Source organism: Convolutriloba macropyga, chromosome 9, assembly GCF_964194025.1.
Source record: "Convolutriloba macropyga chromosome 9, txConMacr16.3, whole genome shotgun sequence".
Taxonomy (NCBI): domain Eukaryota; kingdom Metazoa; phylum Xenacoelomorpha; order Acoela; family Convolutidae; genus Convolutriloba; species Convolutriloba macropyga.
Window position 1 is genome coordinate 67,305,547 of NC_134476.1, and position 15,353 is coordinate 67,320,899.

At 34.4% G+C, this 15,353-nt stretch overlaps 1 protein-coding gene across 1 annotated transcript; it reads left to right on the plus strand.

Moving 5' to 3' along the window:
* The first annotated feature begins 271 nt into the window (after positions 1–271).
* On the plus strand, positions 272–11,946 carry LOC142346295 (neuronal acetylcholine receptor subunit alpha-10-like). The gene is made up of 5 exons (XM_075398810.1): positions 272–320; positions 853–988; positions 6,694–6,831; positions 7,515–7,621; positions 11,744–11,946. The coding sequence occupies exons 1-5, from the start codon at positions 272–274 to the stop codon at positions 11,944–11,946; spliced, it is 633 nt and encodes a 210-aa protein (XP_075254925.1).
* Positions 11,947–15,353: the final 3,407 nt, after the last annotated feature.

The window sequence follows — 15,353 nt, forward strand, 5'->3', positions numbered from 1 at the left end:
TGTTTTTCTTTTGAAGTTTTTTTTATTGCTTTGAGGAATCCACTTTCACAAAATTTAAACGATTTCCGTTTTGAACGGAAATCGGTTCCGAAAAGCGCCAGCCGCTTTCTTTGTAACTTTTGTCGGTAACGATTGATGCTGATAATGATTCTTCGCAGGTGATCACAAGTGATCTTTGCACCAAAATCTGTGAAACTTTTGATGGAAAGAGCATTGCAGTTTGTTGGCATATCCATTAAATAAACAGAAATTAATAAAGCAACTATTAAGTATGTGCTCAGGATTTTACTCAGAACTTGTCCAGACTGAACCAACGCTGAGTAAATCATTTCAGATATAAAATGTTATATTATCAGAGTACTGGTCCTGGATCAAAAATTCAGTGAATCAAATTTATTACTACCTCATTTCATTAAAAAATTGTTCATGAAATACAGGAAATATTAAAATGCAGGAATATTACATTGTTCGACAAAACACCAAAAAAACTCTATGAAATTTATCTCTTAAACAAAATTTAGTTCTGTTCATATCCCTTCTCTCTTTGTCCATTTTTGCTGAGTTGTTACCAAATTGCTTTAAGAAATTTTTTGTCCGACCAAAACTATTTACTTTAATTCTGATTGTGTTGAGATCAATTTGTTTTTACGCCTCTGATGAATCCGAAATCATTCTGAAGAGAAATGACAAAATTATTTGAGGCACAAGCATTAATTAAACTCAGATACTACTGCTATCCTTCTGGATGGGATCCACTAGATATCCTTAATCAAAATTGAACCCCACCGGGGCATAGCCAAGATGTCGGAAACCATAAACCGGTTTGAATTCATTTTTAATAAATTTTTTTAGGCTCGTGGACCTTCCCCCAGAAAGAGTTGGATCTGATCAACTCGAGTGACAGTGGAGTGATAGACTATTATGTTGAGAATGATGCGTGGGAGTTACAAGGTGTCAGTGTCCACAGATCTGTCAACAATTATCCTGGGTGTGTATCCGGATCTTGATGATATGACAATCATAGTCAAATTGTAATGCATTATTTGTGAAAAATTATAAGTTTTAGCTATTGGTTTTATTTTTTTTTGATTTTTTTATAAAAATTTACATTTATTACAACAAATTATTGCCTAATACGGCATCAATTTTATAAAATTTGCCTAATAATGCATCAATTTTTCTCTAAAATTGTAGAGAAATCAACAACACTTGATTTGTAATTCGTAAAAGGTTACAAACTTTAATTCGTTATATAGTAATATTTAAGTAAACATCTACTTATTTTCTCAAGAGATGATACTGTTAATGTCACTTTTTGTTTCAAAATGGAACGCAGTTTCAACTGTACTAACCCCCAACTTAGACTCATAATTTTTGTCATCATTCTACCCAGGTCAAGGTGGCCAGACCGAAGTGACCCCTGATCAGACGAGTTTCGAGCGCACACATGTTCCCGGTGCGCTCGAATTACATGGTCTGGAAAAGGCTTCGAGCGCACTTTTGTCTGGACAATGGTCTAGAACTTGCCTGATCAGAGGCCACTTTGTTCTGGGACGGTCTGATCAGAGGTCACTTTGGTCTGGGACGGTCTGATCAGAGGCAATTTCAAGCGCACACAAGTCTGATCAGAGGCCGGTTCGAGCGCACACTAGTCTGACCAAAGACCAATTCGAGCGACATTTTTTTTCAAGTTTTTTTTTTGTTTTCTTACTGACTTTTGTTGTCTCGGGTAAGAGACAACAATAAAACAGCATTCTGATCGCAACTTCATCTGAAAATCTGATGGGTTTGATCAGAATCAAGGGGTCCAGCTAATATCAACTGCCGGTCCTCTCAAGAAAAGATTTTGAATAAAAGTAGATCAAGACGTTTTTACGCAGAGCTGTCTAAGTTCATTTTTTCAGTTAAAAACATAAAAAATGGCATACTCAGTAATTTTTTTGATCATTTTTTTTATTTACTTTCATTAGCAATACTCTCAGGATTGGTTTTTTGTTAGTTGAATATAAGATTGATAAAATGATAGATAAAATGAATACATTATAACGATATTGAGAGATCTGTTCATGTTTAAAATCAGTCTCTGATCAGACTAATTCGAACGCACTTTACTCTGGACAATGGTCTGGAACTCGTCTGGACAATGGTCTGGAACTTGTCTGATCAGGGGTCACTTCGGTCTGGAACTCGCCTGATCAGAGGCGGCTTCGAGCGCACTTCGAGCGCACAATGATCTTCGAGCGCATTCTCGTCTGATCAGAGGTCACTTCGGTCTGGGACGGTCTGATCAGAGGTCCCACTTGTCTGGGACGGTCTGATCAGAGGCGATTTCGAGCGCGACCTCAACCTGGGTATTTACTTGATTTACAAGGCCTCTAGTGGCCAATTGGTTTCTCTAGAATTGAGAAACAACATTTCGCTTCACAAACTCACTAATAGATATCTATCAGATCCAATATGTTCATAACTAATAGCTACAAGGAGACTCTTTAATGTGCGTTCGCACATATGCCGACCCGAGCTCATCTAAATTTCTGACTTAATTGTCAACCAAATGAAGAGATAACAAAAATAGATGATTGAGTTTTAAAAAATCATTACAAAAACGTAACTACTAATTGAATTACATAATGCCATTTCCCATCACAGCGTCAACGAGATTTACCATTAATGAGACTACGAGAAAAAAAAACAAGCAACAAAATAAGCAAAAACAAAAATTTTCCCGGGAAGAAATGAATATCTAAATTTATAAACACCTAGTAACAACTTCAAAATGCAGTCAGATAAAACCTTAACATCACAAATTGATTTTCACTAGCAATACAGCAGATGTAAAAATGTCACAATGAGACCTGGTAACAAGTTAACAAAGAGAACCAATAATGTGGCGAAATTCAAAAATTAAAAAATATTTTTTAAACCAAGAAATTTCAAAAGTCTTTAATATCATTAGCTTTTAACGAAATAATCCTTGATAAGTTTTTGAACAGTCAACACAAAACCCAAAAGCCTGACTTTGGTTAGTCTAAGCCAAAGAAACGAACTAAGGTTGCAAAACACTAATCAAATTACAAACAATTTGCGAAAACACAAACTATTGATACCATTAAAATCAATAGCTATTACATGAATATTATATGTTTTTATTTTAATTGTTATTTCTACTAATTCAGCTAAAGGATTGGTACTCAGAGATTAAATACGTTTTTTCGCGCAACATTTGAAAACCATTGGGATCTGTTATTACGCGCTTGTGCTGAAAAAAGAGAAAAAGAATAATAAAGATTGACCACCCAAAAATGTTTATGAAACCGCATATTGTACAAAACGTCAATTGCGACATAAAATCTGTAGATAAGTTTTTTTGTAATACTAATTGGATTGGACCTCTCAATGATGAAAATAAGTTACAAGTTGGCGAAAAGAACAACAAAAACTGAAGAATTTAAATTTGAAAATTTTTTGAAAATGTGTATCATAATTTTTGAGGCTTTTCGCAATAAACTGAATGCTTCGAACTGAAACATTTCTATTTTCAATTATTGTTTCAACAGCAATGGAATTCTTCTTTTTCAACAATATGACTTCAAAAAATCAACTAATATGAACCAATACATTTGAACCACGAATTTTTTTAGAAAAACTCGTAGTATCAGCGCACATTAAACTCAATAGCTCTCAACGGAAGCCACTACATACGTTAAAATAAGACTCGATGGGAAAACAAGAGTATTGGCCGACCATAATTCATCAATAAGACATTACAACAATTCATTTACAAGGAAAAAAATTGCGAGAAGCAAGTGTTGAAGCAATTTAAACCATAAGGTTTTCACTGAAATTTGATCTGTGATCCTTTGAACGTCTTTTTAAGCCAATGGGAGCTATCAATATCAGGATAATATGATAAGATTTCAAAGTGACAAATAATACGAAAATATGATAAAAAGTTAAAAATTTTTGTTCTTGAAATCTTGTGGCATTGAATTAATATAAACAGTAGATAGAAGATAAAATCGCTAACAGATTAATTTTAGTTGCAGTAGAAACGGAAGGAGTTCTGTCAATACTGAAACTGGCTAACAGTTCGCGAAAAAGTGTTTTAGATTGGCTAATGTTCAAAAAACAATTTCAATTTTTCTTTAAGTCTTAACAGATATTATATTCAATAGCTTTAAACGGAAGACAATATATACGCTCAATTGTGCCCCGATGGAGAAACAGGTTTTTTTCATGCATACGTAATCAAAAATATATCACAGTAAGTCTGATGACTATGAAAAGAACAGCAAAAACAAGCAAAACCCAAGAAATTCAGTAGAAAAGTGCGAGAAGAAATTGTCGAAGCACTTTAAAACCTAATCTTTCTCTGAATTTTTTATCTGTGATCATTGAAAAATTTCCCTAAGCTAATTGGAGCGAGCAATTTAAGGATAATGTGATAAGTTGTCTAAAGTAACCAATACAAGAAAATATCCAGAAATTTTAGAAAATTTTTTTGAAATCTTTTGGCGTTGAAGCCATATAACCAATAGCTAGAATATAAAACCATTCATGATAATAACTTTGGTTGCAGTAGGAAGAAAGAGTGTTCTGTCATCACCTAGACTGACTTATAGTTCACGAAAATAAGAATAAAATTGGTTAATACCAAAAAAAAATTCAAAAACTTGTTTTTGAAGTCTTAACAGCCATTAGCTGTCCACTCAAAGCAGTAGATAGGTTCACTAAATGCTCGTTAGGGAAAATATTGCACTTTTATCCAAAAAATTTGAGACATAAGACTCCAACAAAGTTAGTAAAACCTCAAAAAGGAGACCAAAATTTCATTTAAAATTACGAAAAATGAATTCGAAGCCAAAAAACATGAGCAATTCCTTGAAAACGAATGTTTTGCTCATTGCGATTCATTTGAATGTAATTGAGGTTTGTCATTTTGTAAATCTTGATATGAAAAGTGACTTAAACGAACAATAAAAATGAGAAGTTTTCTAAAAAAAAAGCTCCCAAATAGAATTCGATTATTTTTGATGAACTTCCCTATGAGAACAGAACTGGTCTTTTATCGTCTTTAGTCCATTAGGAACATAAAAATGGTTCATTTCGTGACGTGAAATATAATTTTGAATTACTTTTTTTTTAGAAAAAATCGTAATTTGAAGAAAAATTACACTAAAAGTGAACAAAATCATGACAAATATCCCGTGTTCACGCAAAATTTCAAACCTCGTTAACTCCTCGAATAATACGAAATTCAAAAAGATGTTTTTTATTTCGGATTCTACACTGGACGATCTTTTTAAAGATACAACTCACATTTCTCTACCGATCGGCCAAAATTGTTCGTACAAAAAAACCATATGAGTATATAGTTCCTCCCCCCACAAGTGGGGTCGGAACAAATATACATTTAGATTCAGTAAATTGGGTCCGATCATAGATATATAACTAGGATCGAACCCAGTTTATTGAATAAAACAGTCTTTTCAGACGATGAAGTCTGGAAGTGTCCTCATCATTTAGCAATATGTTGATTATTCTCTGATAAGAGGCCATTTCAATCTGCATTACTACGCAGAGGTATACCTAAATCGTCACGGGCGGATATGCCCGATGCGTGTATCTCTTGTTCATTTTTACTATTTTAATACTTTGAAAATGGAATAGTATTGCGAAAAATAGCTACTTTAGCAGAAAACAGCAAAATGGAAGGGAAATTAGTAACCCGTGTTCGCAAAAGTGTCCTAATCCTAGCCGCAAAATACAAGTACAAACTTTATAATCTTTTTTCCGCACGGCTTGTATCACGCATCTGCTCCATATATGTATCGATTTTTGGCACGCAATATAGCTCGATTTTGCATATAATCCGCAATTAAGCCTTACTTAATTACTACTTATTTAATTAAGCCTAACTTATTACTACTAGTAGTACTTTATTACTACCTTTTAATACCTATAGTACTTTATTTCTACTTATTACAACTTAATAGTACTATTTATTATTACTTATTAAAATCGGCCAGTCCCACATTGATATACAAAGCCATTGATGTGCGAGGGATTTTTCGGAAAAAAATCAGTTTTTGTTGTTGCATTTATTTAAAGCACTTTAAAGCTTTGAAAGCTTCAATTAAATCTTTAATAAAGTGTTCGCTGCATGCTTAAAATGCGCGCGATTAATAGATACCTAAATTATGCGGAAACGCGCTACAAGACTTGTAACCTACTTTTCGTTTCGAATGTTCTTTTTATTTCGCAAAATTGGCGGAACCCCTTTTGCGAAAAGTAAGATACAAAGGATGTCTCCTAATTTCCTTCATTGTATGTATCCAATTTTCGAGCCAATTTTACTAAGTCGGCAATTTTGAGGTATACCTCTACGTCGTAATGTGGCACGGTCTTATCACATATTAAAAATGACAGAGCCCGTACCATGGTATTTTTTACCTCTTTTGAGCTATCCCAATTGATTCGAATTTTTTTTATCGTGTAATATGTTAGACCAGTCTAAAATATTACACGATAAAAAAAAACTCAAATCGTCGGTGATTAGCCCAAAAGGTAAAAAACAAATAACTAAAAAATATCAAAAAAATATCAAAATCAAATAAATAAAAAAACAAACAAAAAACAAATGGTAAAAAAACAAATAAAATATAGCAGCTTTTATGTGTTGATATGTTGCAGATACGACTCTCCCCTTGTGGACCTGTGCTATCTGATTCACTTGAAGAGGCGGCCGAGGTTCTTCGAACTCAATGTCATCCTGCCATGTGCTCTATTATCAGTAGTTGTCATTGCCGTATTCTGCCTACCTTGTGAATGGTCAGTTTGAAACAACACCTGTTTGTCTATTTACTCCTAACACCGTTGTAACGGTGGGGGGGGGGTCTTGTTTTAGGTCAGTTGTAAAAAATAAAAAAATTAAAGCGTGAGCTGAAATTGACCTTTTTAACTTCAAAACGCCATTCTATGAAACTTTATTTTGTTGAATTGCAATTTTGAGAACTATATTTGAAACATTAAAAGATTAACCTCACTCTTAAAAAAACGGGTAGATTTAAAACGTCTCTAAATTATCTTAAAAACGATCGCACAAACTTCTAAAAGCAATCTGCAGCCTCGCAATTCTGACAAATTAAATATTCAAGCAATAAGCTGAACTAAGTTAATGTCACACCTGTTTCCCTAGAAATTTATATGAAGCGACTGAAAATGAGTAGAGTTATTTATTAAAAGGAAAAAAGAACTACTTATTGCTTTACAGGAAAACGGGGAAATTTTGTGCTGTAATTTCTTCAAAAAGAGGTTTCTTACTAGTTAATTTTCGGCCGACTTCCAGTCGCTTCATATCACTTTCTAGTGAAACATATACCGCAATGATAGTGAAAACTGGCCGCAAAATCAGACAATTTGGGATGTAGTTTTGCTATTTAAACGTTTATTTCTGCTAACGAGTTTATTTTTACTACTTAAGTTCCGCATAAAAAACTTGTGAAATATTTCAGTGGTGAGAAGATAACCCTGAGCATAACCATTTTACTGGCCCTGGCTGTCAACAACGTCATGATATCCGAAAAGATGCCACCCAGCTCCAAGAACGCTCCCATCCTAGGTCAGTGCTAACCAACATATACATACCTATAAACCCATTCACCACGCTATCTATTAAGTACTGAAGCATTTTAAACCGAGAGTTGACAAAATTTCGGTAATAGAACCCTATTAATCCATTCACCACGCTATCTAATAAGTACTGAAGCATTTTAAAGAGAGAGTTTTTACAAAATTGTGCTTGTACTCAGCTTCATCAAATTGGTACTGCAACATACTTGGCTTAAACACTATTGTGTGGCTCAAAACGTATGTCAAATGAAAATTTGATTAATTATATTCGATTCTGCTGTTAACAAACACTGTTTGAAGAAACGTATGAATCAGGAATTTAATCCTTTTAAACTATAAAAGCAGAGAATCAGAGAATAGCGCTAATAACAAGTGCTGAAACAGCCTAATTTAAGTTTATATCTTTCCTTGATTCCCAATTACAAGTTGAGGTTGACCCGGGTTGAGGTGCCACCGCTAAAAATCGCTAAAAGATGTAAGTTTTTCAGTGAAATTGAGTAAAAAGTGTAAGATTTGAGCTCAATGCCAAGAATGCGGTGAAAATTTCACCGATACCAGCAGAATGCCGTGAAAAAAAATTTTTCACCGCTAAAAACCGCAAATCTTGCAAAAATTCACCGCGTTCAACGCTAAAAGTTGCCGGCGCTTAGCGGTGGAAAAAGTTGTTTTTCACCGCTATTCGACGCTAATCCTACATTATTTCTGAGCAAAACTCGACCCGGAGAACACCAGATCGGTAAGAATAAAATCAAATTAAAATTTGCGAAAGACTTTCTTGTTCATTCTGTGCCATTGTTTTGTCCGGTTTCTTGAGTATCTTTGATCGCGTTTGACACTATTTGTCGACACCGCACTTTTAAGATAAGAATTTTAACCGTGTGTGAAAACTGTTTAAGCTCAGCTATTTTATTTTGAGAATTAGTGTTTTTGTGTTGAAAACATCAGAGAATACATCATAACTAATTTCCACTCCACAAGTCGCTGGTTTGCACGCGTCACCTTTTCCGCCGTTGTAGCATCTGATATATGTAGTATCTGATATTTTCAAAAGAGCTGGAAAGAAAGAAAGCCTAATTGGTGAAAAATTTCAGAACTGTTACTCTTGATAACTAATGGTTTATAAAAACAATGACTTATTTTACATTTACACTTAGCACTGTTCATCAAAAAAACTAAGTCTTGGTTTTGGTCTCAAGTAGTAGCTTATGAAATTTGGGCAATGATGATTCAGACTAATTTTACGCTGAAAACGATGGAACTGGGCTAAGTTTATCTGTGAAAACTCGTTTCACAAAGTAATTCAAAATGTTATGACTTATTTGTACTTTTTGAGTAACTATTGTCCGTTGTGGAAAATGGCGCACAAAAGTTAATAATTGAGGAAAAATTTTTGCAGCTAATTTTGACTTAACGTGCTTAACGATGAAAAAGCAATGGAAGAATCGAAAGTTTTCGACAAAATCTTGAAGTGTTCTCGAATAAGTTGAAAAAAATTCTATTGTTTTGACCTTTCTTTTGTTCACCAACGACTACTGGTAAATATTATTGCTTTTCGTTCGAACTAGTGACAAAAACATTTTTTTCGCGGAGTTGGTGTTATTTGAAACCCTTTACATTTGCTGATTTGGGGTTTTTGCTAATTTTGTTTTAAGAAGCTGGCTACTTTAACAAAAAGCTGTTCTTGACTATAATTCAACACCGGTTTATTTGGAGACACTATCATACAAAGAAAAGCAAGATCATATTTTGACCTGATTGAGTTTTGATGCAATAGAAAAAAGTCTCAGAACAGTACAATTTTATGTAGCGGCAACAATTTTACAAACAAATGCTGGGCATCACTGTTCATGCATATTTAATTGTATTATGAAAAGTAAAATCAGAAAACATCATTTCCAAATTCTGTTCTGACTCAGAAGCAAACATCGGAATGAAAGTTTCTGATTTTCTGACTTTCTTCTAAGTCAGTACTGAAAGACCAAATTGGTTTAAAAAGAGGCCTGAACCAGAAGTGGTGTTGACAGAAAATTTTGTGCGAGTTTTGCAACGTATTTTAGGTCACCAAACTGTAACTTTAAAAAATTGCAAAAAACTCCCTTTGGCTCATAAATAATAAGCTTAGTTTTTAGCAAATTTTTATGAAAACGAAACCATATCGAGAGAACAATTTCATTATGTATCCGTTGATACCTCTGTTTGGGCTCCCATAAAATTTTTTTGACGGATCTAGTTAATTTCAAAAAACCCGCATCAATTTTTGGATTATGTTCCCTTACAAATTTTTGGTCGGCAGACAAATTAGTCATTGTCAAAATCATAGGGCAAAAATTTAAATTTTTTCTTTCACCATGCTTGCTGCCTGTCGTGACTTTTCCTGAATTCGGCTATATTATTCGTGCTCACAAACAAGTACTGGAATATTCAATCAGTTTTTAAAGAACCGGTCAGCCTATCCCTCTGCCTTTTTTACTATTCTTCAATTAATTATTCAGAAGATACTGATAAAACACAGCGTGTAACAACAACGTTTTGCGTGTAAACTTTTTGTCAACAGAAAGTTTTCAATAAGATAAAAACTGAGCCATCGGCGAAACTCTGATCTTGTGGGAAATGGCCATCAATCATCTATAGTACACTTTTTTTATGAATTTGGTAACATTGATGGGATTTCGATCTCATTGAAATATTGATTAGTGGGGCATTATCAAAAGTGCTAAATGTGCAGCTCTTTGATAGCGAAGTGGGGGATTATTCCGCTGGGGGCCAATTCTTACCTAAAAAAATTGTTTTGTTCCGGTATTTTAAGCAAAACTTCAAAGAAATCTACGTGCCATCATCAAAGGAATCAAGCATTTTTTTATTCACGCTAATTCATTGTTGAAATGAGTCCCCAACTTGGAATAAATTGTTTTACCACACAGTTTGCCAAAACTTTTTTTGTTGTTACAAGATTTCTCAAGCTATGGTTTATTTTTAGTCCCCTCTCAATTAAGCTCAAGTGACATGAGAATCTCTCATAAACTCATTTTAACAAGATCAGCGATTAGATTTGAAAAATTCTTTCATGCTAGGGCTGTCTAAGCAGGCGCATATGCTGGCATAAAAAGTGATCTTGCAAGGTTCTAGCAGAATGAATGGCTATATTGCAAGCCTATTCCAGAAATTTTGCAAGATAATAATTCTAAATCGACTGGGACAGGCTTGCAAGTAATAGATAATCCCTACTAGATTTTAACCATTATCTATTACTTGCAAGCCTGTCCCATTCGATTTGGAATTATTGTCTTGCAAAATTTCTGGAATAGGCTTGCAATATAGCCATTCATTCTGCCAGAACCTTGCAAGACCACTTTTTTGTGCCAGAATCTTGTAAAACAACCATTTATTCTGCCAGAGTCTTACAAGATAACCGTTTTCTATCTAGACGAAATTGTTCTTAGCTAAAAATCCATGGTTTTTTTTCGTCAGAGTTTTGTTTTTTTTCCACCAGTTTTTTTTTTCGCTTGTCTTTCCGCTTGTTTGAAAATGCAAAATTTTAATATCAATTTTACTTGGATAGCAGGTTATAAATCAAAAGCTGGTTTTAGCAGAAAAAATTAGTAATTTTTTGGCCGTAGTCAAAATTTGTTGCAATTTTAAGTTTCCAAAAAATCAAAGGTTTTTAATGAATCCTGTCCTACTGACTTTCAATTTATTCTACCAGCAAATAATGTTGATAAAAAGAAGGAATAAAATCCGCCAATCAAATCGCAGCTGGACCGGCACAAACTCTGTTGTCTTCGCAAGAATCTTGCAAGATAACCTCTATTCTGGCAGATCTTACAAGACAATCATTTTTCTGTCAGATCTTGCAAGATAACATTTTTTTGAAAGAATCTGTAAAAATGTTAACCAACCACTCTAGTTTGATAACCAATACACCAACTGCTTTTAGCTCTTGAACTTGGGCATCCCTTACAACCCGTTTTCACGTTCCTTTTGGTTCCTCAAGGCTTCAGTTCTCTAGCCAAGTGTACGTTGAACAAATAGAGCTTCTTGTCCAGCTGTGTCAAGATTATCTTATGCACAATTTACATTAGGTTGTTCTCTCTCAATCTATTAACATTTCCAGGTGACTACTTCCTAGCCCAAGTGTCTCTAGTGATGGCGAGTGTGTTTGCGAGTGTGCTTGTGTTGACTATCCACCACAAGGGTACAAGGAGGAAGCCCATCCCTCCCCCCATCAGACAACTGGCATTCGAGAAACTGGCCAAGTACTTCTGTCTACAGAACTCACTCACCTCCATTCGAAGGAATGTTTCCATCTTTTTTTAATGAAAAGAAAAAAACTTTTTCTCAGTTGCAGCTGTATAGATCTAACTTAACAAATTGCTGAAATAAATTAGGAGGTCTTAGTTAAACTGCCAAATATGATTCTGATTGATCGAAAAACGCAAACAAGAACCAGTGTTTATTCTTGATTCGGAAAATTGTTTTAGAAAATTGTGAAGCAAAGGAGCAGTGCTTGGTAGAAATAAATAAAAGAAATAGCCAGAAAAAAATGGCTCATTCTGGATAGATCATAAACATTTTACTTGTTTATGATCTACCGATTTTTCGTAGATCATAAACAAGTAAACATTTTTATCTTCGATTTTAGGTTTACTTTTTGTATTAAGTTCAATGTTCAGTTTTCCAGATAGAGTTTCATAAAAAAACAGATTTCATCATAAATCGGTGCTCTGGTACTGGTGGAAGTGACGGCACATTTCGACAAGAGCAGATTAAAAAAATTGTAATCAAATTTTCATTCCAAAACTTTTAATATCTAATTTTTTTCCTTACCAAATTGTAAGACATCTTTAATGTCACATATGTGTCATTAAGATTATTTTCCAGAAAAATGGAGCCGTCTTACAGCTCGAATTTTGGTAAAACAAGAATGCACGTCTCTAAACAATAATTCAAAAAAAAATTAGAACCTTTTTAATTCAAAATTTCTTAAATCACGTCTATCGTGTAGAATAAAACAGCCGTTGAACTGGGACATTTTATTCTTGATTGCAAAATGAATGGAAACATTTCTTCCCGAATTTCCACAGGAAAAGCCGCTGGTCCCCAAGAGACCATACAATTATGATGGCGAATGGAAGTGCGATGCATAATGGAAACAGACCGCCAACCAGTAACGACTCATCCACAAAATATACCCGGACAGATGTCAAGGCAGAAAACTCCCTCAAATTCCCACTGATTTCAGGCCATCCTTACGATGTGGGCTCTAATTCCACAGAAACCCATCAGAGAAACACCACTCGAATCGTGAACAAACAAGTAAACAACGCCGATGACGTTTCAAATTGTGACCAAATTTCAGAAGACATGGAAAAAATGAAAAAGTCACTTATTCAAATTCGAAATTTTATCCGCCAGCACGAGCAAGAAATTGAGAACGAAACAGAATGGAAAGAGCTAGCTATGGTTATTGACAGACTTTTCGCTCTTATATTTTTTATAACGTCGTCTATGGTATCTATTATTTTTATGTTGATTATGTACTTCGGAGCAGAATTTCAGCTTATTGATGTCATGGCTCGGCCCGGATGCGAGCATTAGACTTAAATTAGAGCAATAATATTAATTTTACTGCAAAGCAATTGTAATTTATACTCATAGATCTTAAATTGTAATACTGATAACTATATTGTAATTTAAGATTTTTATGTATTCTCGTTTTTGAAAGTTTATTTTGTAGGAAATAACAAAAAACAGGTGGGGCAAACTTCCAAGTGTGCATCATTCGAAATAACTTTATAGTGGTTTTCTAGTTCTGCTACTGCAAAAAATACACGGATTAAACTCAAATTCGTGTTCGTGGTAATAATTTATACCGGTTTCCTTGTCAAAAGTACGTTTAGTACAAGTACTTGCAGCAATTATCAAGAGATTTAAAAAACGTTAGAAGATTTTTGAAAAAATTGAACTCGTGTTCAAGTATGATAGTGTGACAAAAATGGTTTCTACGATTAGTTAAAAATTACGATAGTAAAGGGGACTTCAATTTCAATATTTCGAGCCAGTTAAAACACAGAGTTCATCGTTCGAAATTTGGATGTTAATGAGAGCAGTTTTTAGCTCCTAGCGGGATGGGACGAAGGTAAGATCGCTTGTACTAAGCTTTGTTGTAGAATAAAGCTTGCAAGACCAAAACACAAAAAAAACAAAAGAAACGAACTTTGTCAGACTGAAAATTTTTGTCATTTGTTAAAGGTTAAAGGTTTTAAAATCGAAAACCTCAAATTTTATAACCGAAAACTTCGTCAAAAATGGGAGACAGCAGCTCTTAGCAGAAAAACTACACATTTATATTTTGAATTCTTAAAAAATTACTCTATAATAATCAGCTGTATTGACAGCACGATCTCTTGAAAAAAAATGTGATTGAGGAATTTAAAACATCATGTCAAACTTTTGGCTAATTTTTTATGTAATTTTTTTTAAGATAGTACGGGAAATTTTTTCAAAATTGTCTGCTCGAATAAAAGACAATCTGTAATTTTCATCTGGTGAATAAAGGTAAAACTTCCAAGGAAGCTTATTTGGCTGAGAATGTAAGACCTTATAAATTATCTCTTAGTCGCATTAGATGCGTGCAAATCAACGCACACCCTAACAATTAGTGTTAGGGGGTCTAAGCAGGCACAAATACTAGACAATAGATCAATGCTGTATTCGAACCAGAATATCTTACTTGCAAGCCTAGTGCGCTACCCATTTACACGAACTGTTCTTAAGCTCTCCAACTTGGGCATCTCTTCTATCCCGTTCTCACGTCCTTTCCTGTTCTTCTAGGCTGGATTTCTCTAGCCAAGTGTACGTTGAACAACTAGAGCTTCTTGTCAAGCTGTATCAAGCTTATCTGATCCGCAATTTACATTGGGTTGTTCTCTCTCAACCTTCTAATACTCCCGCTTAAATTGCGCATAGTCTCTTTCACAGTTTCTAACTATCTTGTCTTTTTTTGCGGTTAAGCTCAAAGACTAGATTCTGACCCATAACCTGATAGGGTGTCTAAGGAGGTGCAACGACAGTGAAAATGGATCAGTACTATATTCAAACCAGCATATCTTGCTTGCAAGCCTAGTGTGCTGCCCATTTACACCAACTGGTTTTAAGCTCTTGAACTTGGGCATCTCTTATAACCCGTTCTCACGTTCTTTCTCGTTCCTCAGGGCTTGATTTCTGTAGCCAAGTATATGTTGAACAATAAAAGCTTCTTGTCAAGCTATTTCAAGACTATATTATGCCTAATTTATATTAGGTAGTTCTTAAAGGAGCTCGTCTAAAGTTCCTTTTGACAAAAAACTGTATCAGTGAATGAGAAATATTACAAAATCGGATGAAAGCCTGTTGCAAAGGTTTTCGTTACAAAATCCATGCTCCTTGATTATACCTAAAATATTTCGTATGTCACTTCGTTTTAAAAAGAGCTAAGCCACCCTGAGTTGTTGGAGCTCGTACTATTTGGTCCTGCAATTTGAAACAAAATCATAAATTCCAACGAAATTCCAATTAAATAAACTGTAAGAATTTTCAAACGAACCGCTAAGGGTCGATAATTTCAAATTTTACCGCTCGATACCAGGGTTCAGGACGACCATAAATCATTGCATTAGCATTCACTATTTTGTCGTAAACCCAATGACCATTACAGGGAATCTAATTTATCGGACCAACTTTGT

Coding starts and splice junctions, on each gene's coding strand:
- LOC142346295 (XM_075398810.1), top strand. CDS start 272: ATGTGCTCAGGATTTTACTCAGAACTTGTCCAGACTGAACCAACGCTG. Junction 989..6,693: donor TCTGTCAACAATTATCCTGG/GTGTGTATCCGG, acceptor GATATGTTGCAG/ATACGACTCTCCCCTTGTGG. Junction 7,622..11,743: donor CAAGAACGCTCCCATCCTAG/GTCAGTGCTAAC, acceptor TAACATTTCCAG/GTGACTACTTCCTAGCCCAA.